The sequence below is a fragment of the Monodelphis domestica genome, chromosome 4 (assembly GCF_027887165.1).
Source record: "Monodelphis domestica isolate mMonDom1 chromosome 4, mMonDom1.pri, whole genome shotgun sequence".
In the NCBI taxonomy this organism is placed as follows: Eukaryota; Metazoa; Chordata; class Mammalia; order Didelphimorphia; family Didelphidae; genus Monodelphis; species Monodelphis domestica.
This window is the reverse complement of record NC_077230.1, coordinates 86,061,780-86,085,962: the sequence shown is the minus strand read 5'-3', so window position 1 is coordinate 86,085,962 and position 24,183 is coordinate 86,061,780. Positions and strand designations below refer to the sequence as shown.

The 24,183-nt window shown below is 36.2% G+C and overlaps 1 protein-coding gene across 16 annotated transcripts in view; it reads right to left on the bottom strand.

Moving 5' to 3' along the window:
* Nucleotides 1-23,843, bottom strand: part of GOLGB1 (golgin B1) — a 78,641-nt gene extending 54,798 nt beyond the window's left edge. For 2 of the 16 annotated variants that reach the window (XM_007493770.3, XM_056793527.1), the window contains exons 1-8: nucleotides 23,229-23,841; nucleotides 20,376-20,450; nucleotides 16,027-16,153; nucleotides 13,471-13,599; nucleotides 12,689-12,841; nucleotides 11,801-11,959; nucleotides 2,804-2,935; nucleotides 1,150-1,257 (exon numbers count right to left, since the gene is read on the bottom strand). In XM_007493770.3, the coding sequence (XP_007493832.2) occupies nucleotides 1,150-1,257; nucleotides 2,804-2,935; nucleotides 11,801-11,959; nucleotides 12,689-12,841; nucleotides 13,471-13,563 (645 nt within the window). In that variant the 5' untranslated portion in view covers nucleotides 13,564-13,599; nucleotides 16,027-16,153; nucleotides 20,376-20,450; nucleotides 23,229-23,841. Of the gene's footprint in view, nucleotides 1-1,149; nucleotides 1,273-2,803; nucleotides 2,936-11,800; nucleotides 11,960-12,688; nucleotides 12,842-13,470; nucleotides 13,600-16,026; nucleotides 16,154-20,375; nucleotides 20,451-20,960; nucleotides 22,982-23,059; nucleotides 23,169-23,228 lie in introns of those variants that run through there. The other 14 variants (XM_056793526.1, XM_003341215.4, XM_007493768.3 and 11 more) reach the window with 13 other exon arrangements.
* Between the last annotated feature and the right edge of the window lie 340 nt (nucleotides 23,844-24,183).

Here is a 24,183-nt window from a genome sequence, read left to right as displayed (position 1 = left end):
AAAAATTAAAACAGAAATGATAAAATAAACATTACAATTTCTTATTCAATCTTAAATGTTAATAATATTGGAAAAAGTAGGTAAGGTAAAAACAAAAGATAACAAAATTTTTAAAAATGTTTAATATTGATGCTTGAGTACATATCCCACTTCTTCACTGGTACTCTGTTCTTCCATTAGCCTATATCTGTAGATGGACATTTATTCTTCATAACCCAAAGGTTAAATCCTTGCCAGGCTCTTAGAAGTCTATCACATAATAAAAAAGAAGCAGAGACCCCTTAATTCTTTTTTGCCAATTAACTTCTCTCTCTCATCCTGAATAAAGAGTAAGGAGTGAGGAGGATTGTTGCAAGTAAGAAAGAAGAAAGAGGTAATACCATATAGAGAAAGAGTATTAGATTAGAAGTCTATCTAGGTTCTCATCTTGGTGCTGTCACTGGCTAGCTGTCACCCTGGGTAAGCCACTTAACATCTACCTGAACTTCATTCAGTTTCTTCATCTCTAAGATGAGGGAGCACAGACTAGATGATCTTTAATGTCCTTTCCAACTCTGAAAGCGAGGTTCTCTGATTAGGAATTAAGTGAGAAAATGTTCTCTGTCCAGTTAGCCTTCAGAAAAAGGAAATTATCTCATTTTACTCCTTTCCCTTGGTCAGACAGTGAGGAAAGTGGTGGAATAGAACAAAATACAACTGACACCTGAAATGAGTAGGGGCAAAAGTAGTCTCAAACAAAGTTTGCAAGAAATAAGCCTTGGAAAGAAGTGTACCTCTACAATAAGGATGGAGAAAGAAAGAGAAAGACAGGAAGAAGGAATGAGTTTGCCTGGTTAGAAAGCTGACCATTGGGCTAATCTGATTTGCCAATGAGATAATTTCTGAATGTTGGACTTAATATAAATATAAAGTATAGCCAACTTCTTAATATCAAACCCCTGTTTAGGGGGTAAGGAAATATGCAATTCAAAGAAAAATATAATCCAAGCAACAGTTAGAGCAAAAAATCATATCCAAGAATGTTAGTTAAATGCACATTAAGTCTATGTGAATAATAAAGATTAATGAGCGGTAAAGTGAAGGAGGGGAACGGTCACATTTTATTAAATGATAACTAAAAAACCTTTACAAAAATGTTTAGTTACACACCTGCTGCATCTCTGTCTCCACCTCTTTCTGAGTCACTAATTGAAGAAGTTCATCTTCATGAAGACGAACTTGTGATTCAAACCGTGCATCTTTCTCCCGGACCACCTCCTGCATGGAACTCAACTTAAGACACAACCAAAAAAACTATCCAAGTTATATTCCCAACCTTTCATAAAAACAAACATGAAATTCCCAATCTATTCAGAGATTTTGAGAAAAAAGAGAAGAAATTGCAGCAAGTTATAATAATCAAGTTACTACAAAGAGCTACTTGATTTTACCACTTTGTTATTCCTATTCTAAAGAGGCTATTTGGGCCAACAGAAATGAGAATGTTTGAATATAATCTCCAAATATGACAAAAGTCCTCTACCAGGCGAGTCATTCTAAATAAAGATTCTTCTCAAGATGAATTTTAAATAAAGATAATTAAAAGTCCATAAAATACTTTTTAAAGATTCTCAAGTCTAGAACAGTAAAATTTTTAAGATCAATAACATCAGTTAAATCCAAAACCACTTTATAATTCCCCCACTCAAAAATCACAACATAATATCCTAACTCCTTAGGCATGCACTTAAGATAATACATATTCTGACTTTTTTTCTAGCTTTGTTGTCAGGAGAATATCCATGCAAAAGAGCCAAGTTTCTTCCCTATTCCTGAATTTACCAACAGTTTTCATTATGACCTGCAAGTCCCCAAATCCTAACCAAAGCATTAAGGAGAAAAAAGACCTGAAGTTAGGACAGCCAGCCTCTTTATTTGGGTATTTTCCTTGATATTTTGCAATTTTCTCATCTTCCTTGCCCCTGCTCTCTCAATATCTATTGAACTTCTGTTTATAGTTTAGCCTTTAACTTCTACAAATCTTCTACCTATTGTGTGCATGGGATGCAGAGTCTGCCACCTTGAAATGACTACTATCTGTGTCCTTTTGATTTTTATTTGATGATCAATTGTGTTCTACTTCTGTAGTCCCAATATTTTTATCAGTTCCCTGAGCCACTGTATCTGCCATTCAATTCAATTCAATATAAATATAAGGCCCCTTTTTTATTTTTCCAAATTCTAAACATCCTTCAAGATCCAGGGCAAATATCTCTTCCTACTCCATAAAATCAATTACATTTATCTCAGTGCTCTCTTCTTTTGAACTTCAGAAATACTTTTTTTTAGATCAGTGGTATCAAACTCTAACAAATGATGCAGCTAGCATACTGCCAAAAAAAACTAATTAACATTATGTATACAGTATTCTATTTTTATTTATTTTGTTAAACATTTCCCAATAATATTCTAACCTAGTTACGGATGTATTGGGAGTTTTCTGGTCTATTGCAGTGAGGTTGACACTTCTGGTGCAGACCATCAAACACTAACCACCACTGCACTATACTGTTATTTTTTCATGTCTATGTTTTACCTATCCAATAAAGAAGCAACAGTAACAACATCTAATGCTTCTTTGTACATTCCCACAATGCCTTGTGAAATGTGTTGCAAATATTAGTTGTTTAATGACCTCAATAAATATAGCACAAATAGGAATATTATACCCTGTTGTTTTAGAAATTTACTATTCAAACTTGCCTACCTTAACATAGATTATTGAACTTTGGCCTTTTACCCTGAAGGTAGCTTTAATTCCTACCTGTGCTGCTTGCTCTGCTTGCACTTGACTAAGTTGGGTTTGTAAGCTGCTAATTAGTTCCTCTTTCTCCTGTAGTTTTTGTTTCAGCATTTCAAGTCCTTCTATTTGATCTTCTTTAGGAGGTGGGTCACACTGAAGAAACCAAAAACAAAATAATTGATTTAAACAAAACAATTTCTTTAGCTTTTTGCCATTTGCTCTTCAATCTATTCCACCAACCAATCAATCATAAGCATTTATTAAGCACATATTATGTCTTAAGCATGGTTAGGCTTTCTCAAAAATGCATCAATTTTTCCCTCTCTAAATCTTTAATCCATCCTTCTTTCTAATCAGAATTAATCATTTCAAGTTTGAAACAAAAGTCCCAGATCCCTTGATAGGCTCTAGATCTCTACCTCTTCTAATCTATCTAGAATACAACATTAAAGACCACCTTTCCTAGCTGTCATTTTGATCATGTTACTTCCCTTCTTGAGTCCTTCTAACAGTCTCTTAAATCAAAACATAACATGCTTTAGGTTTTTCCAACAATTAAAGACCTACTCTCCTACACTAGCGTTTCTTAACTATTCTTAGCTTCTGCTAAACCTTCTAATTAAGTAAATATACTGACTTTCTGACATAGTTTGCCTGTATCTCCCCACCTAGGACTCAACCATCCTTTATACCATACACAACTAGAATGTCTTTCTCCCCCCAAAATGACCCCAAATCTGTTCAAGATTTATAAAACTTCTAAAAAGTTTTTCCAAACATAGCTGCAAAGGCTCCAAGTTATTTTGATAACTTAATTCTAAATATATTTAGAATGTCTAACAAATTAGCAAATTATGATTGTGTTGACATTTCCATCTCAATTAATTATCCTCAATAGTGACTATTTATCCAGTCATAATCTTTTAGTAAAGGGTATACATTGTGTGAGTCACTGTGGTTGGCCCTGCAGGGGTGATAAAAAGATAATTATGACAAATTTCTTATCCTCAAGAAATTCAATTTGAGAGTTGAAACAAGACAAAGATAAACATGTCTTAAAAAACCTAAAATAAAGAATGTTAAAGTTAGAACTAGTTTTATAAGACCATGGAGAAAAAGTTCAAAAAAAAAATCTGGTGAAATACCAAGTCACTCCTAGGCCATTTAAAGCTGAAACTGAAAAAAAAATGACAAAATGAAAGAAGAAAAAGATCTGAAAAATGTGTATTTTTCCGCCAAAAGGACAATGAAGTCAACAAATTTGGACACAGCCCATGATGAGTTTCTTGAAGAAATAAAAATGAAAAATAAGAAAATCAGCTAAACTGGATGATGCATGCATATATACATATATATATATATATGAAAATATATATATATACATAGTCACAATTTTATATAGTCACATATATATATACATATATATATATATACGTATATATATAGTCACAATTTTAAAGGTATTAAAGGACTGATTCTCAAGTTATCTGAAAAAGAGGAAAATAGCAATGCTGCACAGGGAAAAAAAACTGACTTTATTACCCCCCAAAAGTGACCAAGACAATTTCAATAGTGTTGAAGATTGGATTTAGCTATTTCCTGTTTGTAACAATGAAGACACTTAGTTTAACAAAAATCAGGAATGTCTTGGGAACTCTAAATTACTCCACCCTACTTAGACCATACTTTATGGGAAGATAAAGTTGTAATCTCCTGATTGAACAATGAAGGTACTGAGTTCTCACCTTATAGTGAAGCTAGAAATTTAAGCTAAGCCTATTTTTAGATCTACAAAAAGGTGTTAAGTAACTATAAAGGTTAAATTAATCACAAAAAGGTCAAGTAACTCACAAAAGGTGAACTTAACAAAGAAGTGTTAAGTAACTCTAAAGATATAATCAAATCAAAGAAGGTTTGAACTAAAAGTATGGGCAGTCCTGGAGAAAAAGCCTTTAATGTGATTGGTAGATGTGAAAATTTAGAGGAGGAGACACTAGGATGAAAGTTCTATATATTTGAGATTTTTGTTCCCTCAAGGACACACTCTCTCTCTCTCTCTTTCCCTGATTGGTGGTGAAGATTAGCTGAGAGCTGTGTGCTGAGCCTTTCAGCATCTTAGCGTGGTTACAAGCTATTGTCCGGTTCAGTGGTGAGTTTCTGGCTGAATTTTCCTTCTTTACTTTCCAACTTTTTCCTCTCAGAAGCCTCTAATCTTCTTTAGAGACTTAGAGGCTGGGAATTTAAAACTCCCCCTGGCATAGGCCAGGTAGGAGAAATCCTATAATCTTCTTTTCTCCTCCTTAAATTCCTTCCCTCTATATTAATTAAATTACCATAAATTTCCAGACTGACTTGGGAATTTTATTTGGTGACCATTTAAATCTAGATTTAAAGTTACAACTCTAAAATTATCTGACAGTCGTTACTGACCATCTGCCTATTTTCTCACCTCAACAAAAAACTTGATGTATATGAACTACATAATATAAGGTTTTAGAGAGGAAAAGGTAGGTTTTCACAAGAAACATTCTGTAGTAAAACATACCTTTACCATCACACAACTAACAGAGATGGAGAGAATTAAAAAAAATCCCATTAATAGTTCATTGGCTAAAAAAAAAAATACAGTTGATGCATTAAAGCAAAGCATTACTTTACTTTCCTCTAACAAGAGAATTACCAAGCATATGTCAAAGGTATCTTGAAAAATATTACAGGGATAACTTTGTTCAACAACCCTCTGATTATTAATATATGAAGTGAACGATAAAAGAGGGATAGGAATGTTTCCCTCAAAAGTTTGCCAAAATAATGGAGGAGGTCTAGCACAGAATTCAAGGTAAAAGGTGTGAGAAGGAAATTTGTATTTTGATTTGATCAATCAGAGATTTAGACTTCCCTTCCATTTGTTTTGAATTTGGGTCAATCAGCAACCAGGGAATTGATCCCATAAGCACTGGCCCCTTGGGGGGGTGCCAGGCTAATTGAGGAATTGTGATTGGTTCCTGGGGTTGGGGTGATGTAGAAGAGCTAGCAGGTGAAGGGAGTGGCATATAAAGTGAGACCCAGCAGGAGGGGGTGTGTTGTTTTTGAGGCTGAGATTCAGAGACATACTCTGGGTTGTTAGGCTTTAGGTTGTTAGGCTAGATAATTCTTTACCTCCCTTCTATATTTCCCTCTCATTATCTTTATCTTACTATAATAAAACTGTTAAAGCTATTAACAGTCTTGTGACTTACGGGTTAATTTTTATAAACGGCATTATTTTTACTCTTATAATTGTTCAGACCCCTGTAAACCCTTCCTCACCAATCAAAAACACAATGCTTTGAGGGGACTGAAAACCAAATCTAACAATAGGACAGAGCTAGGGAACCCTTCTCCTGGACCCAACTTAAAAGGTACGGCCCCCCAAAAGCCTGAATTCTAGAAAAAAAAGAGGTCAATACTAAGAAATGGGAAAAGAAACAAAATGGGGTAGATTTATATGGCATAAAGAAGTGCATGGCAGGAGTGGGGCAAAACACCAAAATACTGAAAAGGTAATGAGGTTGGAGACAGGAAATACTTAATTCTTATGTGCACTGAAATTGAATCAAAGAGGGAAGAAAAATCAGATCCACTGGGGCAGAGAATTCATTCATGCCCTATAGAGAAGTAGATGGTTAACAAATGGACTAGTGGGGAGGGAAGAAATATAAAGGAGGGAAAAGGTGGGAGGGGTAGTTTAAAAAGACTGTAAAGAAAATAAGAGGGGAATAAAGAAGGGAGGGGGTAGAAAGGGAAGTAAAATAAGGGTGGGAATTAGGGGAACTGATTAAAACTAAAACACTGGTGTAGAAGGAAATAGTGAAAGAAGAAAGGGCAGGCCTAGGAGTGGAAATCAAAATGTAGGGGAAATACACAGCTGGTAATCATAACTCTGAATGTGAATGGAATGAACTCACCCATAAAACTCAAGCATATAGCAGATTGGATCAGAAACCAAAATCCTACTATATGTTGTCTACAAGAAACACACACAAGGAAGGTAGACACATCTAGGGTAAAGGTAAGTGGACAGAGCAAAATCTATTGGGCATCAACTGTGAAAAAGAAGGCAAGAGTCACAATCATGATATCTGACAAAGCCAAAGTAAAAACAGATCTAGTTAAAAGAGATAGAGAAGGTAATTGCATCCTGATAAAAGGCAGTATAGACAATGAGGAAATATCAGTACTCAATATGTATGCACCAAATGACATAGCATCCAAATTTCTAAAGGGGAAACTAGTGGAGTAGAAGGATGAGATAGATAGAAAAACTATAATAGTGGGAGACCTGAACCTTCCTTTATCCGAACTAGATAAATCAAACTAAAAAATAAGAAATAAGTTAGAGAAGTGAATGAAATCTTAGAAAAATTAGTTAGTAGATATTTAGAGAAAAATAGGGACAAAAAAAAGAATACACCTTCTTTTCAGCAGCACATGGTACATTCACAAAGACTGACCATATACTAAGGCATAAAAGCATTGCAAACAAGTACAAAAGAGCAGAAATAATAAATGCAACCTTTTCAGATCACAATGTAATAAAAATAATAATTAGTAGGGGTACATGGAAAGGCAAATTAAAAATTAATTGAAAATTAAATAATACGATTCTCCAAAATCAGTTAAAGAACAAATCATAGAAATAATTAATAATTTCATTGAAGAAAAATGATAATGATGAGGCATCCTTTCAGAATCTATGGGATGCAGCTAAAGCAGTACTCGGGGGGAAATTTATATCCTTGAGTTCATATATTAACAAATTAGGTAGGGCAGAAGTCAATAAATTGGGCATGCAAATTTAAAAAACTAGAAAGTGAACAAATTAAAAATCCTCATATGAAAACTAAATTAGAGATCCTAAAAATTAAAGGAGAAACTAATAAAATTGAAACTCAAAGAGCTATTGATTTAATAAATAAGACTAAAAGTTGGTACTTTGAAAAAACAAATAAAATAAACAAAGTACTAATAAAAAAAGGAAAGAAGAAAACCAAATTAACAGTATCCAGATGAAAAGGGAGACCCCACCTCTAATGAAGAGGAAGTTAAGGTAATCATTAAAAACTATTATGCCCAATTATATGGCAATAAATATGGCAATCTAGCTGATATGGGTGAATATTTACAAAAATATAAATTGCCTAGATTAACAGAAAAAGAAATAGCATACCTAAAAAACCCCATATCAGTAAAAGAAATTGAAGAAGCCATCAAAGAACTCCCTAAGAAAAACCCCCCAGGACTAGATAGATTCACAAATGAATTCTATCAAACATTCAAAGAACAACTAATGCCAATATTATACAAACTACTTGAGCAAAACAATGGAGTTCTGCCAAATTCCCTTTATTAAACAAATATGGTACTGATTCCAAAGCCAGGCAGGTAAAAAACAGAGAAAGGAAACTACAGACCAATCTCTTTAATGAACATAGATGCAAAAATCTTAAATAGGATACTAGCAAAAAGCCTCCATCAAGTCATCATGAGGGTTATTCACTATGACCAGGTAGGATTCATACCAGGAATGCAAGAATGGTTCATTATTAGGAAAACCATCCACATAATTGACCATATCAACAAGAAAACCGACAAAAATGATATGATGATCTCAATAGATACAGAAAAAGCATTTGACAAAATATAACACTCATTCCTATTGAAAATACCAGAAAGTATAGGAACAGAGGGGCCTTTCCTAAAAATAATAAACAGTATATATCTAAAACCATCAGCAAACATCATCTGCAATGGGGATAAACTAGAAGCCTTCCCAATAAGATCAGGAGTGAAACAAGGATGCCCATTATCACCTTTATTATTTAAAATTGTACTGGAAACACTAGCAGTAGCAATTAGAGAAGAAAAAGAAATTGAAGGTATTAAAAGAGGCAATGAGTAGACCAAGCTATCACTCTCTGCAGATGATATGATGGTCTATATAAAGAATCCTAGAGAATCAACCAAAAAGCTAGTCGAAATAATCAACAACTTTAGTAAAGTTGCAGGATACAAAATAAATCCACATGAGTCATCAGCATTTCTACATATTTCCAACACATCTCAGCAGCAAGAGTCAGAAAGAGAAATTCCATTTAAAATCACCCTCGACAATATAAAATACTTGGGAATCTATCTGCCAAGACAAAGATGGGAACTATATGAACACAAATACAAAACACTCTCCACACAATTGTAACTAGATCTAAAGAATTAGAAAAACAGTAATTGCTCATGGGTAGGATGAGCTAACATAATAAAAATGACAATCCTACCCAAACTAATTTACTTATTTAGTGCCATATCCATTGAACTACCAAAAAACTTTTTTACTGAATTAGAAAAAAAATAACAAAATTCATTTGGAAGCATAAAAGATCAAGGATATCCAGAGAAATAATGAAAAAAAATGTGAAGGAAGGTGGCCTAGCAGTCCCAGATCTCAAACTATACTATAAAGAAGTAGTCATCAAAACAATATGGTACTGGCTAAGAGAAAGAAGGGAGGATCAGTGGAATAGACTTGGGGTAAGTGACCTCAGCAAGACAATCTATGATAAACCTAAATATATCCTAGTTTTAGGGACAAAAATCCACTATTTGATAAAAGCTGCTGGGAAAATTGGAAAAAATTATGGGAGAGATTAGGTTTGGAACAACATTTCACACCCTATACCAAAATAAACTCAGAATGGGTGAATAACTTGAAGATAAAGAAGGAAACTATAAGTAAATTAGGTGACCCCAGAATAGTATACATGTCAGATCTTTGGGAAAGGAAAGATTTTAAAATCAAGCAAAAGTCATAAAAAATTACAAAATGTAAAAGAAATAATTTTGATTACATTAAATTTAAAAGTTTTTGTACAAACAAAACCAATGCAACCAAAATTAGAAGGGAAGCATTCATAACAAAAACCTCTGACAAAGGTCTAATTACTCAAATTTATAAAGAGTTAAATCAATTGTACAAAAAAATCAAGCCATTCCCCATTTGATAAGTGGGTAAGGAACATGAATAAGCAATTTTCAGATAAAGAAATCAAGACTATTAATAAGCACATGAAAAAGTGTTCTAAATCTCTTATAATCAGAGAGATGCAAATAAAAACAACTCTGAGGTATCACCTCACACCTAGCAGATTGGCTAACATGACAGCAAAGGAAAGTAATGAATGTTGAAGGGGATGTGGCAAAGTTGGGACATTAATGCATTGCTGGTGGAGTTGTGAATTGATCTAGCCATTTTGGAGGGCAATTTGGAACTATGCCCAAAGGATGCTAAAAGACTGTCTGCCCTTTGATCCAGCCATAGCACTGCTGGGTTTGTACCCCAAAGAGATAATAAGGAAAAAGACATGTACAAGAATATTCAAAGCTACGCTCTTTGTGGTGGCAAAAAATTGGAAAATGAGGGTATGTCCTCAAATTGGGGAATGGCTGAACAAATTGTGGTATGGTGATGGAATACTATTGTGCTCAAAGGAATAATAAAGTGGAGGAATTCCATGTGAACTGGAATGACCTCCAGGAACTGATGCAGAGTGAGAGGAGCAGAACCAGGAGAACATTATATAGAGGCTGATACACTGTGGTACAATAGAATGTAATGATCCAGAACAACTGACAAAGAACACTATTCACATTCAGAGGAAAAACTGTGGGTGTAGAAACACAGAAAGGAAAAACAACTGCTTGATCACATGGTTAGATGGGGATATGATTGGAGATGTAGACTCTAAATGATCATCCTAGTGCAAACATCAACCACATGGAAATAGGTTTTGATCAAGGACACATGTGAAACCCAGTGGAATTGTGTGTCGGCTATGGGAAGGGGTGGGGGAAAGGGAGGGAAAAAATATGATTCTTGTAACCAAGGAAAAATATTCTAAATTGATTAATTAAATAAAATTAAAATAAATAAAAAAATTTTTAAAAAGTGTAGAGACCTTAGCAGCCATCTAGAATGAAACAAAAGGAATTTCTACCATATCTAACAAAAGATAATTCAGCCTTTGTTTAAAGATCAAAAAAAGAGTAACTTGCCATCTGTTGAGGGAAGTCCTTCCAATTTTGGCCAGTTAAATCATTAGGAAGTTTTTCTTAACATCAAACCTAAACCTTCCTCTTTGCAACTTCCACTCTTAATCCTTCTTCTAAATGAAAGTATTTAAACCTGGATATCATGCATCCACTAAGTCTTCACTTTGTTATGCTAAACCTCTCCACTTCCTTCAAATGATCCTTATATGACATGGACCAAAGGTCCATAATTCTAACTGCCCTTCTCTGGATACTTTCCAGCCAGCTTATCAATGTCTGTGGTATCCTGAACTGAAAATACTCCAGATGAGCTATGAGGAAGAAAGAGTAAAGAGGAATTATTACCTCTCTCTGGTATCGGAAACTCTGCCCACTTAATGTAGCCCATGACTATATTAGCTTTGGGACTGAATCTCTATGATGGAAGAGTAAAGGCCTAGATTCTCAAAAATAGTCTTAAAGGGTAAAACACTCTTCCCTCCCTCCCAGTCTTTCCTTTAAGCCCTGAGTGGCATCAGTGGGAAAATTCAATGGCAAACAGAATTTTCCTATTTGAAGCAACTCTGCTATTTGATCAGAGCTAAAAGGTCATCTCCCCACAAAAGACTCAGTCTAAAGAATAAATCTATCAAAAAATTACCAGGTCATAGCAAGGACTTGCTTTTTTGTCCCAACAACAATAATGCAATGTCTCTTTCCTTTCTCCAATATCCCTTTTTTTCCTTCTTGCTTGTGTTAGGCAAGACTTTTCTGACTATCATCTAAAACTGGTGATTGCTTTGTCAATATTTCAATTCTTCCTGTATCTTGATGTCGTGTCTGAAATCTTAAGTGTCCTTTCCTATTGATGTAGCATTTGCAGTTGGTGATATATCACTCTAATACCAGAGAAACCCACGCTGAAAATATTTATTATACTCAAATCATCCATACCATGCTAGGGAGTTGCTGTTTCTCTGACTGAGATTCTTGGGATGACACCATCCCTCCTTGTGCCTTCATTTCTTCCATACGTTTATTCAAGGAGGCTAATCGGGCCTTGGCTTGAAGCTTCAATTTTGTCATTTTCATGTCTGCTGCCTTTCTTTCTTCCTGCCAAAGAACAATGATGCTAAGTGAAAAAACAATTCTTTACTCATCAGTTAACTTGTACTTAATGACAGTGAATTTTAGTAGGCATGACCTATATGCAGAGGAATATAATGTAGTAACTGTCTTTTTTTTTTCAACCCTTACCTTCTATCTTAGAATTAATACTAAGTATTGGTTCCAAGGCACAAGATTGGTAAGGGCTAAGCAATTGGGGTTAAGTGACTTGCCTAGGGGTCATATAACTAGGAAGTGTCATTAAGCCACCTAGCTGTCCCTGTCTTTAATGAGCATGGAAAAAAGCCAAAATGAATTACAGCTCTCTTTTTTCTTCTTCTCAAACTCTTATCTTCCAAATTAGAAGAGCCAGAAGGCTTAGGCCAGGGATGGCAAACCTTTTAAAGGGGTGGGGTAATTTGAGAAATGTCCTCAGGAACCCATGGAGTGGGTGAGGGGAGCAAGCCCAGCTTCGCCTCCCTCTGGCTTTCTAGTTGACCATCTCTGTGCTTGGGCTCTGAGTGCCCCCTTTGGCATGCATGCCAAATGTTCATCACTATGGGCCTAGTTAATAGGGATTAAGTGACTTGCCCAGGATCAACAGTTAGGAAGTGTCTAAGGTCACATTTGAACCCAGAACCTCCTGTCTCTAGGCCTGGTTCTCCATTTACCAAGCCACCTACCTGTCCCCCTCCCCCATATTGCTCTTTTTTGAAAGAAAGAAAAACATAGTACCTCTAAAGTGACTTCCTTTTGTTGTAACTGAATATCTTTCTCTCGGATGACATCCTTCAGCTGTACCACCAGTTGCTCTGTGTGGGCCAATCGCTCCAGAATATCCTCATTTGTTCCATTATTAAATGCCATGTCAGGTTCTTGTGTTGGTTCCTAGGATTGGGACCAAAAGAAATCACAAAAAAATAGCAGAACAACACACTATTAATGCTCAAATTTATGTTCCTTCATTCCTATCTATATGTTTTTGCTCTGCTTAGTTTCCTTTTTTTTTTAAAGGCAAACTCCCACACCCTTGTCTTTTCCCCATCTCAATAAATTTGTTCTCAGATTAGAATAATATAAAAATATTCCTTCTATATCAGCCAATAGATAATTACATAAAACAATAGCATCAATAATAAATGCAAAAGGGTATTAGCAAACAGCAATCCAATATTTCCACTTATCATTCCAAATGTTTACTCTGAAATACAGGGGAAATTATATATAAGGAAAGTTATATTAGCATTGCTTTTAAAAAGCCAGAAGGGGACCCTCATGGCTAGGAAAGATCTCCTAAACTCTATCCAGAATTTAATTTTTATCCAATAGTGCCCTTGTCACCAGAAACACCAACAGGGAGAAGAATTAATTTTACAAACTCACCCTTGCTACTAATCTAGATATTTATTAAAGGACCAAAGGTTAGAAGCCCCCTGATCCTTATCTAATAAATTCTGTCCACTCAAAAATGCAGTAAGAATGAATTTCATTAGTTTACAATATGAAAAACTACTCACTGAATTTGGAGGCTCCACTATATCACCATCAGCGCCATCCCCTGATAACTCCTGAAGAACAGTATTTGCTATTCCTGACAGGCGGCTCAGCATTTCTTCAACCAAAGACCAGTGTCAAAATTAAGGCACCTTCAAAAAAAGATGGGCTTCTTTTTATTAATAAGGCTTACATCATACACAGGCTAGTATAAAGAATATTTCTTTTTTTTTTAAACTCTTACCTTCTGTCTGAGAATCAAACTAAGTATTGGTTCCAAGACAAAAGAGTGATTAAGGCTAGGCAATTACAGTTAAGTAAGTGACTTGCTTAAGGTCACATAGCTAGAAAGTGAGGTTAGATTTGAACCTAAGTCTTCTGGATTCCAGGCCTGACACTCTATCCTCTGGGCTGCCCCCCACAATTATGTCTTAAAAGAGCTTCAACAATGAATAAAATTCATATACAAATAGGAATTATTGTCAATGCTAGTATTCCTAATAGCATCTACACTAAGATTTGAGTTACTAGAAATAGCATTATCTTCAAAACTTCACCTAATTCTGCAGGAGATAATACACTCTAAGAGTAAGGTTAAATCCCTCCTTTTTTAAAAATATGTCTCTATATCCAAATGCCCCTCATTTGTGCTCAATTGCCAAATCTAATCACTTCCTTTTTGTGTTGTTAATCAAATACTACCATTCCTTATCTGAGCTTTGGCTTACTCACATTTGGAAGGGTCAGAGAGAGTATAATGTGTATTCTTAGCTACGATTTAGGTTCCCTAGAAGGAAACTTGGCCTACATAGAGTTATATAGTGAGGTTTTACATACAAAATGAAAAATATATGGAGTAACTATTCCAACAGACTATGACTATCTTTTTCCTTTAAAAGGAAAATATTCCTATTTAAAATGGGGAAAGGACCAACACGTACAAAAATATTTACAGGCGCTCTTTTTGTGGTGGCAAAGAATTGAAAACTGAGGGGATGTCCATCAATTGGGGAATGGCTGAACAAAGTGTGGTATGTGTTGGTAATGGAATACTATTGTGCTGTAAGAAATAAGCAAGATGATTTCAGAAAAAACTGAAAAGACCTGCACGATCTGATTCAGAGTGAATAAAACAAAACTGGGAAAACATTGTACATAGATAGTAACAGCAATATTGGACAATGATTTATCTATGAAAACTTAGTTACTCTTGGCAATAAAATGTTATGGGACAATCTGAGAGACTTATGATGAAGAATGCTATCCACTCACAGAGAAAGAACTCTTGCAGTAGATCTTTCACATCAGTATATTTATAGTTTTATTTTTGGTTTTTGTTATGTATGAGTTTGCTCTTATAACAACATAGAATTGTGTTTTGCATGATGATAAAAAATGAAAAAGAAAAAAAAGGTAAATCTTCCAAAAAGTTTTCCTATAATAATTTCACCAATCTTCTAATCTTCCAGCACAATTTGTGATCCTATCTCTCTCCTTCAATTTACTCTTAAAATGATGGTTTTGACATTTCATAGTTACATTAGCTATGTTAGTCTTGTCTTAGTTTTTAACATGTAAATTTTTTCACAGCAAAAATGCATTCACTATTCATTATGTATGAATATGAATGAGACTATGTATAAGCTAAACTTGTACAAGGGTTTGTACTTGACTTTTATGTACTTTGCTAACTAACTAGATCATAGGAAATATTTTTTTGGCTCTCAAAACATTCATTAGCACTGAATCTCACTTCTATGTTAACTGTTCTTTACCTGTTATAACCCTAGGTTAGTTACTTAACCTCTTTGTGACTCAATTTCCTTGTATATAAAAAGGAAAGGGTTAGACTTGATAACCTCTAAATCAATTATCTTGGATCCTATTCTATTTAGAAAAGTCATGTCTTTCTCTAGACAGTGCACTGGCTCCGGAGTTAAAAGAACTGTGTTCAACTTTCACCTTTGATTCTTATCACTTGCAAGACTTTGGGCAAGACACTTGACATAACTGAGACTCAGTTTCTTCATCTGTAATATAAGGGGATAGGACTAGATGACCTCTGAGATCCTTTTGAGCTGTAAAACCATGATCTCCAAGGTCTCTTTAAACTTTAAATCTTATGATTTTTTTAAAACTACATGCTCTATTAGGAACATTAAGCATCAGTTACTACTACTGGTTCTAATTTTCACTTTGCATCATTTCATAAAGATCTTTCTAGATCTCTTTGTATTCTTTATACTTCATGCTCTTAATTGTATTATAATATTCCATTATATTAATGTAACACAATTTAAGCATTACTGGGCATCTTAGGCTACTTCCCATAAAAAAACAACAACAAAAAACCTATTATAACATTGCTATGAAAATCCTCAAACACACTGTTCTGATTTTGTGACCTTTGTCTCTAAAATGAAGAAAACAAGTTAAATTATCAGGAACCTAAACTTTTATATATATCTAGAATTCTTCATCTTTTTCTTTTTAACCTAAATCACTCTAGAAAGACATACTAGACAAAATTGGCAAAAGAAAGCATCATTAATGAGGACAGCAATGGACAACATCCCTACCTGATAATTAAAATTCTGCAATTAAAACTATGGTCATATATAAACCCACAATTTTTCTCATAATTAGCACACAGGTAGGTACAAAACTGCCCGTCCAATTTCTGGTGTTCTGTCTTCAGTTAAAAGCCTAGAATAAAAATTAAAAGTATCATCACCAAAAACTTCTTTATCATGTACCTACTTGCATATATCATTACCCAAAGAATATAATAGAATTTTGTCTATCTATGCCACATCTACTAATTTCCAAATTTTCCAGGTAATTTGGAAAGGGATGGGGAGAAATCTCATTTTAAAAATAATAAATACTAAGTATTTATTATAGGATGCTCTAAAAGTCTTAGTGCAGCCTTAAGTTTTGTTGGCCTAAAACTACAAAAAGACTTTTGGGACACCCTATATCATAAAAGCTCATATTTATACGATGATTACAAAGAGCTTTTACATAGACCATCTAACTTGCTTCTCACAAGCATCCTATAAAGGAGATAGTGCAAGTGTTATTACATATGTTTTAAAAATAAAGGTAAGCATTAATGTAGTATGCAGTGAGAGGTAGGGTAGTAGAGTAGTAAATAGAAATCTGGGTTCAAATACTGACTAACACTAGTTCCTGTGATCAAGGGGAAATCACTTAACCTTTCTCAGGCTCAATTTCATCATGTATAAAATGGTAATAACATCACTTGCACTTATCTCATAGGACTGTTCTGAATATCAAGTATGTTGCCATATATAAAGTACTTTGTCAACTTAAAAACATTTATACAAACACTAGTTTATTTTGTTATTTCAGCTCCATATGCAATCAAATACCAAGCTCAGTGCTTCTTTCTTTGTAATCTTGCTGAATACAAACTTTTCTCATCTCAACCAGATCAACCACATATACCTGAAAGGGCCATATTTTATGGGCATGTTACTTTATGCTTTTCACAAAAGAACTGATCTGATACAACAATGTGGCATTCTGGTGACCCATAGAAGCACAGACTTTGACAGAATCTACTAAGCTAGAAGTATTTTGGGTACAGTCACAACAATAGAGAAGTGTACAAAGGAGGTGATAAAGTGGATTTCACCTTAGGTTCAGGGACAATATTAAACATCTATTCACAAAGCACATGGATATTTGAAGTGTGTATGATATGTACAGTTGCTAAGGACACAAGGCTCCAAAAGAAGTCATTATATACCTCAATATTTTTTTCTAGATTGAATCTATGGTTTCATGGGAATAGGTAACTCACAGTCAGAAAACTCCCTTCATGTTAATGAACACCTGCTATGCAATTTATAAAGTTGGCTGGGGCACTGAAAGGCCAATGGTCTCTCACAAAGTCACTGTCAGGAGGTATCAGAGGACCTGGGCGTTCCAGACTCCAAGGTTTTCTCTCTAGACCTATACCACCCTCCCTCTTGAACCTGACCTTAAATACTTCAAAAAAGAATTAGCCACAGAGAAGAATGGTAAAAAAAGAAGATGGGAATAGAAGTTAGGATGAAGAAATCTCAAACTTGTGTCAGAGGAACTTTTTTTTAAATCAAGTGAAAGGTACTGTATAGCAAGTATTTAACCAAAAAAAAAAATTGACTATATCATAACAGAAGGAAACAAATGGTTACTAATGTAGGAATCATTTCAGAATCAAGTGTGCATGCAGTCAAATCAACTGGTTAGAGTCAAGAACAAAATGAACAAAATTATGAGAATAAAAGTGGGAAGAAACTGACAAATTACAACAGCTCAAAGGCAACAAATTTTAAAAGACTAACTGAAAAATGGAAATGCAGTTGAATTCAGACACTTATTAAGTATCTACTTTCTGTACTTAATTTAACAAACTAATATAATACAAAGATGAAAAATAAGTTCTTTTCCTCAAGGAGCTAACATTCTACTCAGAGAATAAAATATCATTATCACATTTTTATAGTACTTTAAGGTTTTACAGGGTTTTGCCTATATTATCTTGTTTAAACCTCACAACAGCAGATAACTTTTGTTATTCCCATTTTACAGATAAGAATCTGAGATAGATTAAGTAACCTGTTATGGTAACATAACTGGCAAATGCCCAAGGCAGTATTCAAACTAGATTTCTATAGACTCCAAATCTAGTATTTTTTCTATTATAATATCTTGCCTCTTAAATATATACACAGAAAAATAAATACGAGATAATTTGAGGAGGAAGACAGAACTAACAAGTAGGGAATGAGAGAAAACTTCATGACAACCATAATTCCTAAAGTAGTTCTTGAATGAAGATACCAAAAGCTAGAAGTGAAGAAAAAATTCATTCCAGGCTTGTGTTAATGCAGGAAAGTGAGTGATAAAACTGTAATGTTCAGAGAACAGTTAGCAATCTAGCTTGGCTAGAATATAGAACTCTTCAAAGGAAAGATGGCCAGATTATAGAGGGTCTTAAATGCCAAAATGAGTATTTCTATCTTTTATTCTAGAGAAAACAGGAAACCACTGACAATGTATACAAGTGAGTGACACCGTCAACTGCCTTATGAAGATAATTTTGCAGTTTTGTGGAACATGAATGGGGAAAGGGAAAGATTAGCTGACAGATCAGTTAGGAGACGATTACAATAAAAGTGATGAGAGTAGATACTGGCTCTGATAATCATTCTTTCTTAAGTAAGCTTAAATGATTTTTTAAAAATGCTGCAACAAGGAAGTCAGAGCCAGAAATTATCTTGGCCAGAAAACATTTGACCTCCTGTTAAGCAGTGGTATTGTAGCCAAGGGCAATACCAGTTTACAGTAGAAGCTCATATGTAAAGAATGACATAAGATTATTGGTACAACTATCTAATAAAATAGCATTAAGCAGGAATAGAAAAGGGATTTGCTACCAAATTATTCCAAGAACTTAAGAGATGAACCTAGAAGAAGGAAAATAAATAGAAATAAAATAGAAGAGACTTACTAATTTTTCTATGGAAATTTATTCTCTTATAACACAACATTTGGGCTCTACCACTTTAACAACCTCACTGCTACCCAGCTTCCCCCGAATCTCTGAGTCTTGATCAACCTTCTATGAATCCAGACCCCCTGAATCCAGTGGAAGACAACAGGAGTGGATAGGACTTGCATATAAAGCTTTCCACCCCAGGAAGATTTCCTCTCTATCCCTCTAAAGCAGTCCTTGAACTTCATATCATAACTAGGACAGTTAGAAGTCAGGACAGCTAACACAATTGACCCCAGAGGGTCAGGCAGACAAAGTCTGACTCTGCAAGATTTGGGGAGAAGGGGTTCTATTATTAATTTAGGGACTTCCTATTTCCTACTTTCTCATTACCTTATCCTACAATCCCACTTACCCTACCTTTTGTGTGTTCCTCAAGAAGCTGTTTCTATAGATCAAGTGCCTGCTCATAATATTTAGGGAGAGGGATCTGAAGCTTTAGGGAGGCAAACTATATTTCCTCCCTAAGGAAGAAGTAGTTTAATCCTGTATTTTAACTCTGAAGAAATAGTCTGTAACCCTGAAGACAGCTAGTGTGGGTTTATTGAGGAAAGAGAGGGGAGAAACTATCTATCTCACCCCCCCCCTCACCCTTTAGCTCCATTCCATCTTTACCACACTCTAGTTCTAAATTAAGTGATGGAGGATTCCATTTCTTCCCCTCCATTACAAAGAGTTAGTCAGAAGAGCTAGGTTTGAATCCTGCCACTTATCAGTATACAATATTGGGCAATCACTTAACATTTTTATTCTTTAGTTTCTTCAACTGTAAAATGATATATTTACTTCACAGAATTCATATATCAAATGATAGTATATACAATAATAATATATAATATAATATATATATATACAATAATATATACTTCACAGAATTCTTATATCAAATGACAATATAGATATACAATAAAGTGCTCTGTAAGTAAAAAAAAAACTAACAAGTCTGGACTGAACATATAATCTACTTGTCAGTTTTACATTTATAAACTTAGAATTTCCTTCTGAGTTTACTGTCATTCATTTACATAAGGCACTGACAAAACACTACAATTTTTCCCATGGCAACAATTCCTGGATTTTTTTTTATCACAGTGATTATCCTAATCCTGACAGATAATATCCTACTCCAGGTCTTCATCACAATCACAGAATATGGACCTGGAAGGATTCTTATAAGTCATTACCTAGTATCATGCCTTCATTTTAGATGAGGAATGTGAGGCCCAAATAGATGACTTCTCCTCAGCCTAACTGCTTCATACCTTACTATAATTAATAGCCTCCATCCTATTTCTACCCTGAAGTCATGTTACAAAGAACTCTAATTTTCTATAAGCTTGCTTTGGTTATAAAACTCACCTCCTCAGAAAGTTATAATGGCTGCCAAATACTTTCACTACCAAATTAAAGTTATTCATTGGACTTCAGGTAGACCTGGAAGGAAAAAGAAAACAAAAGCATTTTATTTGCTAATTCATTTGGCCCAGTTGTATTAAAGGGCTAGGGATTTGGGGTAAGATTTTACCTCCTATTTTAAGTTTATGGAACTATTTCTGGTTGACATTTTTAAAGTTTATGATAAGCACTTAAAAATCATTTGATTTTCAAATGTTATTAACCAGTTGTCAACTTCCTTTTCATCACAGCTATTTGTCTTATCATGTACCTTTATCATATGGTCCACAATGTTCAACAAGTATTTATTAAATGTCCACTATATACAAAGCATTCATTACTCTAGGTGCTGGGGACTACAAAGACAAGATGGAAAAGAGTCCCTGACCATAGATTCCTCGTTTTTCATTTCCCAACTGGTTTACCAACTCCACCTTCAAAATTTTATACCATCTTTCTAACCAGCTGCCACATTATATCCCTCTTTCAAACTCTGTTCAAGTTTCCTTTCCTGTTAAAGTTCTCACATATTGGATTCAGAATTCATACCTTGAATATACTACCAGCATCCACACTTGTGGCATCTTGAACAAGTCATATAATCTCTCAGGGCTTTGATTTCCTCATATATAAAATGGACATGCTTGTCCTGCCTATCTCACAGGTTATAAGTCTCAAATGGAATTAAGCATATGGAAAAGGAAGCTCTATGAAAAGATAATGCATAAAAGAAGCCTGTAAAGTCTTGCCTGGGCAGGCCTACCCCCTACAGCCTCAAACTATCCATTAACATTCATAAAACTATTTAGCAGATTTATTCATACAATAAATGTTTATTAAGCACCTTCCAATTGCTAGGAATAGAAAAAGAAGCAGAAGAGTCCTTGCTTTCAGGACACTGAGAATCTAATAGGAAAGACAACATGCAAACATGTACAAGGCAAGTTCTATGCAGGATAAATAGAAAATAATTGAGAAGGAAAAGACTGGAATTGGGGCATCTAGGTTGCTTAGTGAGAGCCACTAAACAAATTTGAACTCAGACACTTCCTAGCTGTGTGACCCTGGGCAAGCCACTTAACCCCCCACTCCCACCATTGCCTGGCCCTTACTGCACTTCTGCCTTGGAATCAATACACAGATTTGATTCTAGGATGGAAGGTAAGGGTTTAAAAAAAGAAAAGAAAGCAATGGCATTAAGAGGAGTTAGGGAAGACAACAACAGATTTGTATTTGCTTCTGTGCTTTATACTCCTTTGTCTTTGCATTTGTTTTGCTGGTCTCTTTAACTTAAATAGCTAGTATCATAATTCATTCATTCAATAAACATTTATTTAAAAACCCTTAGCTTCCCTCTTGGAATCAATACAGTGTATTGGTTCCAAGGCAGAAGAGTATTAAGGGCTAGGCAATGGGGGTTAAATGACTTGCCCAGGGTCACAGAGCTGGGAAGTGTCTGAGGCAAGATTTGAACCTAGGGACCTACCATCACTAGGCTTGGTTCTAAATCCACTGAGCTACCCAACTACCCCCCACCCCTACCCCAAACATTTATTAAATGCCTCCGATGCACAAGGTACTGTGTTAAGTGCTGGAGATACAAAAAAAAAAGGCAAAAAACCAGTCTCTACCCTTAAGGACCTGACAATCTACCGGAGTAGGCATGCAAACAAATATTTACAAAGCAAGCAGCTAGACATAGGATAAATAAGAAATAAATAAAAGGAAAAGACTAGAACTAAGGTTTATTAATTAATATTAATAATCCTTTATATTATGGGGCTAATAAGAAGACAGCCGATTTATATTTGCTTCCGTGCTTTACATTCCTCTGCCTGGGCATTTGTTAGCTTGTCTCCTTGACTTAAGACAGCTAGCGCCATAATGAAGGCAGAGTTTCTGACGTAACCCCAATAGTTGCCTGCAAACAGAGCAAGATTTTTTAGAGGACGGAGGAGGGGAAGGAAAGAAAGTAAATTGTCTTTCAGGCTTTTCTAGTTTATAAATTTCTCAGAAGGCAAACATCCAAAGAGAAATTTATTCTTGATTTGCCCGTTGACAAAACCATTTAGCTCTTTTTCTGTAAAAGGAGGTAAGGGTAGATGAAATTCCAGTTCCTTGCCAGCTCTAACAGTCCTGGAGGTCACTCATCACCGTCCACTGTCAGGCCACTGGCCACGATCTCGCTATGGGTCCGACTGGCCTGGGTAGCCTTCCTGTCACCAAAGTCTGAACCAACCCGACAAGATGATTGTGTTCTATGGCTAGGCCATTCATCTAGTTTAGTAGTTTTCATTCTAACACCCCTGATGAGTTGGGGTTTGGGGTGTGGGGGGGGTAATGTAGGGGGAGGGGGAGGAGGAGGAAGCTTTTTCCTCAAAGTGCACGGGGCCAGACTCCCCGAGGTCCTAGGGAGACGAACCAGGGGAAAGGGAGGAGGTGACGGGAGAGAGAAGTGGGTGCTCTCGGGGCCAGTCCGGGAGGAGAGGGCAGTTCGTGGGGGAGGGGAGCCGCATCTTTTCTGCCCCCAAACTCGCACCCTGGCCCGAACCCCGAGGGAAACAAGCGCAAGCGCACTGGGCAGGGATCCAGCCGCGCAGCCCCGAGGGAAGAGAAGCCGGACCCGGAGGGGGCGGGGTCCCACGCACCGCCCGTGCTCCGTCGTGCGCCCGGAGTCAAGGACCAGGAGGTGAGGCTGGGGGTGGCGGAATCGCCCCCATCCCCGCGATCAAGGCTCTTTGGGAGGGGGGCGGGGGAGAGAGAACGCGGGGGCAGTCGTTAAAGGGCTCTCGCGCCCGGGGCTGTCGCAGCACTCACCTGGAAGCCGCTGCAGGTGAAGCCTCTGGGACTCCGCCCCCCACTCCCGACTCCCGCAACTAGCCACGTCAATCCCGGAACCCGGGCCAGAGGAACCGCTCTCCTCCTCCTCCTCAGCAAATATTCGCCAATTGGAGTGGAGACAAAGAGGCAGGAGGGTTTGTGGACCAATCAGAGCAATAGGCCTTGGGCGTTACCAAGGAGACTCGACACTCCCCCCAGTCTCCCCTTCCCTTAATTGTGTAACGCCCAACAACAAAGATTTAAGCCAATCCGAGGCGGATATCTCGACTTCCTCAAAAGAACAGCCAATAAATCTTGGTAGCTGGAAATGGGTGGGAGTCCAGTGGAAGCGGATGCGAGGGGGAGGAAAAGGACCCGGAAACGGATGTGAAGGGTGAAAACGGAGCAAAAAGAAGGTGGAGTGAAAAGGTGTTTTGGGTGGCACCTATGGCGATTTCTCGAAGTGCCTCAGCCCGGTGACTAGTAGGAGATTGCCAGAGTTGTAACATCCGGCTATGACTAATGTTTGGTTTCCAAGGAGATGAACTCCTGTCTCCTCAGCCGAGCAACTACGTTGCCTGAGCGGGTTTCATTGAGAAAAATGAATGGACTTTTAAAAGTCGAGATTAGTTCGGGAATTACCGATCCGAACCTGGGGCACACGCCTCTGGATTCCCTGTTGTTGCCCATGATCCTCGCTACATCTCTAAGCTGTAGATTTTCCGTTCTATAGTTAACGACATAATGTTCTTGTGACGGTCAAATGAAATAAAAGCGTTTTGAAAGCTAAGTCCTCGTGCAAATATCTAACTTATTTTATGGGTGAGGAAGGTGGCCCAGAGAGACTGATTTGTGCAAGGTAGAAGAACCAAGACCAGAAACCTTGAGCATTCATAAAATGAAAGCATAGGCTCCTATAATATTTACAAAAGGCTTTAAAGTTTGCAAAGCC